Genomic DNA, 3,375 nt, shown 5'->3' on the forward strand with positions numbered 1-3,375 from the left:
CTCCCCACCCCCTCACTCCCCACCCCCTCACCCCCCTCCTCACCCTCCTCACTCCCCCCCCACCCCCCTCCCCACCCTCCTCACCCCCCCCCCCACCCACCGAGGAAAGCGGTACAGAACCTACCGGAACGGACCACCACCTGACGCACGTCCCGGGCCACCTCCGGAGGGAGCCAGGCCGCTCGCTCCCAATCCCGGACCAGCCCGGAAAAGAAATCCCAATCCCCACCGGCACTGTCCTCATCGTACTCCACCGTCAGACTGGGGCGGTAATACCCTGGGGGGAGGGGGAGGGGGAGGGGAGGGAGAGGGAGGGGAAGGAGGGTGGAGGGAGACAGACACAGAGAAAGTAAGAGAGACAGCGATGGAGAGAGAGAGAGAGCGAGACAGAGACAGAGAGAGTTGGGGGCGAGGGAGGGACGGACAGAAAGACGCAGAGAAAGTAAGAGGCCAATATATTTCCGAGTCGGGATGGGGAGGGGGGAAATATGCGGCCGGAGGGGGGGAGGAGGGGCTGGTATTCCCATGTATCTGCCCCCTCCCCATCCCTCAGGATGGGTGTGGCCGTGGGGAGGGTTTGGGGAAGGGGCTGTCTGAGGAGGCTCGGGGAGTTGCTGCAGTGAATCCTGTAGAGGGTACACACCTCTATCTCAACGGGACCCCCCCCCCCCAGGGTGGGGATAGTGGGGGGAGGGGGGATTCAGTGATGGTAACGCCATTGAACGTCAAGGGGGCGATGGTTAGATTCTCTCTCAATGGGAACCCCCCCCCCCGGGGTATGTGGGAAATGGGAGGAAGGGGCCTGAGGAGACCCTGCTGTGAGGTGATCGAGAGGGAGAGCAGGGATTGTGGGGGATTGTCGCTGAAGGGGACACAGTCAATGGGGGGAGGGGGTGGGGAGACCGTGAGGACATGGACAGTGACAGGGCACGGGGAGAGAGAGGTGGGGGTGGGTAGGGGGGGAAGGGTCTCATTACCTACACCGCTGACCAGCACCCAGACCCGCGGGGGGCTCCTGGAGTTCAAGATGGCCGTCCGCAAGATGGCCGTAGTCTGGACCCGGCTGGAGATCACCTCCTCCTTAAACTGGGGATTCCACCTGTGGGGGAAACGTTACAGGTACGGGGTAACTCCGACAGTGGGAGGCCCGGGACAAGGAGGGGTGTAGGCACGGATACAGGGAGAGAGGGGGGAGAGAGATACCGGGGGGACACAGATACACGGAGAGGGGGGAGGTACCGGGGGGACACGGATACACGGAGAGGGGGGAGAGAGATACCGGGGGGGACACGGATACACGGAGAGGGGGAAGACAGATACCGGGGGGACACGGATACACGGAGAGGGGGGAGAGATACCGGGGGGACACGGATACATGGAGAGGGGGAAGACAGATACCGGGGGGACACGGATACACGGAGAGGGGGAAGACAGATACCGGGGGGACACGGATACACGGAGAGGGGGGAGAGATACCGGGGGGACACGGATACACGGAGAGGGGGAAGACAGATACCGGGGGGACACGGATACACGGAGAGGGGGGAGAGAGAGATACCGGGGGGACACGGATACACGGAGAGGGGGGAGAGATACCGGGGGGACACGGATACAGGTGTCTGGGACAGAGATCCCGGGGAGGGGGGGGGAGGGGAGGGGAGGGAGGGGGGTTGGTGGGGAAGAGACTCGGACCCACCTTCTGAAGGGGTTGAGGACGTTCTGCCCGGCCACATTGAGCACAGCGTCACATTCGGGTAAACCCTGCTCCCTCACATCGCTCTGTAATCATAGCAACAGCCTCCTCAGACTGGCCCCCAGGCCATTCAGGCCATCCCCCTCCCAGACTAGCCCATAGACCCTTCCCCCCTCCCAGACGAGCCCCCAGTCCCTTCCTCCCTCCCAGACTGCACCCCAGTCCCTTCCCCCCTCCCAGACTAGCCCATAGACCCTTCCCCCCTCCCAGACGAGCCCCCAGTCCCTTCCTCCCTCCCAGACTGGACCCCAGTCCCTTCCCCCCTCCCAGACTAGCCCATAGACCCTTCCCCCCTCCCAGACGAGCCCCCAGTCCCTTCCCCCTCCCAGACGAGCCCCCAGTCCCATCCCCCCTCCCAGACTGGACCCCAGTCTCATCCCCCCTCCCAGACTAGCCCCAGACCCTTCCCCCTCCCAGACTAGCCCCAGTCCCATCCCCCCTCCCAGACTGGACCCCAGTCCCATCTCCCCTCCCAGACTAGCCCCAGACCCTTCCCCCTCCCTGACGAGCCCCCGGTCCCTTCCCCCCGACGAGCCCCCAGACCCTTCCCCCCTTCCAGACTAGCCCCCAGTCCCTTCCCCCCTCCCAGACTAGCCCCCAGTGCCTTCCCCCTCCCAGACTAGCCCCTAGACCCTTCCCCCTCCCAGACGAGCCCCCAGTCCCTTCCCCCCTCCCAGACGAGCCCCCAGTCCCTTTCACCCCTCCCAGATTAGCCCCAGTCCCTTCCCCCCTCCCAGACTAGCCCCCAGACCCTTCACCCCTCCCAGACTAGCCCCCAGTCCCTTCCCCCTCCCAGACTAGCCCCCAGTCCCTTTGCCCTCCCAGACTAGCCCCCAGTCCCTTCCCCCCTCCCAGACTAGCCCCCAGTCCCTTCCCCCTCCCAGACTAGCCCCCAGTCCCTTCACCCCTCCCAGACTAGCCGCCAGTCCCTTCCCCCCTCCCAGACTAGCCCCAGTCCCTTTCACCCCTCCCAGACTAGCCCCCAGTCCCTTCCCCCTCCCAGACTAGCCCCCAGTCCCTTCCCCCCTCCCAGACTAGCCCCCAGTCCCTTCCCCCCTCCCAGACTAGCCCCAGTCCCTTTCACCCCTCCCAGACTAGCCCCCAGTCCCTTCCCCCTCCCAGACTAGCTTCCAGACCCTTCGCCCCTCCCAGACTAGCCCCCAGTCCCTTCCCCCTCCCAGAATAGCCCCCAGTCCCTTCCCGCCTCCCAGACTCGCCCGCAGTCCCTTCGCCCCTCCCAGACTATCCCCCAGTCCCTTCCTCCCTCCCAGACTAGCCCCCAGTCCCTTCCTCCCTCCCAGACTAGCCCCCAGACCCTTCCCCCTCAAAGACCCACCCCTCCCCACAGACTCTCTGCCTCCCTCTCCCCAGACCCTCACCCAGGTGACTCCAGCCCCCGGGCTGCGGGAGATATGCTGAACCTCATGGCCCTTCCGCCTCAGCAGGTGGGTCAGGGCCGTCCCGATAAAGCCCGTACCTCCTCCTGTTCCCGGGGGAGGGGGGAGAGGGAGGGAGGAGGGAGGGAGGGAGGGAGAGAGGGTGGGAGAGAGGGAGGGAGAGAGGGAGGGAGAGGGGGCGCGAGGGAGAGGGAGGGAGAGGGGGCGCGAGGGAGAGGGGGAGGG

General features: G+C 65.9%; 1 protein-coding gene across 1 annotated transcript in view; it reads right to left on the reverse strand.

Moving 5' to 3' along the window:
* sdr39u1 (short chain dehydrogenase/reductase family 39U, member 1) overlaps positions 1-3,218 on the reverse strand; it is a 6,409-nt gene extending 3,191 nt beyond the window's left edge. The window contains exons 1-3 of the mRNA XM_060821694.1: positions 3,133-3,218; positions 1,697-1,779; positions 125-277 (exon numbers count right to left, since the gene is read on the reverse strand). Of these exons, the coding sequence (XP_060677677.1) occupies positions 125-277; positions 1,697-1,733 (190 nt within the window). The 5' untranslated portion in view covers positions 1,734-1,779; positions 3,133-3,218. The remainder of the gene's footprint in view (positions 1-124; positions 278-1,696; positions 1,780-3,132) is intronic.
* Positions 3,219-3,375: the final 157 nt, after the last annotated feature.

The sequence above is a fragment of the Hemiscyllium ocellatum genome (genome assembly GCF_020745735.1).
Source record: "Hemiscyllium ocellatum isolate sHemOce1 chromosome 27 unlocalized genomic scaffold, sHemOce1.pat.X.cur. SUPER_27_unloc_2, whole genome shotgun sequence".
NCBI lineage: Eukaryota > Metazoa > Chordata > Chondrichthyes > Orectolobiformes > Hemiscylliidae > Hemiscyllium > Hemiscyllium ocellatum.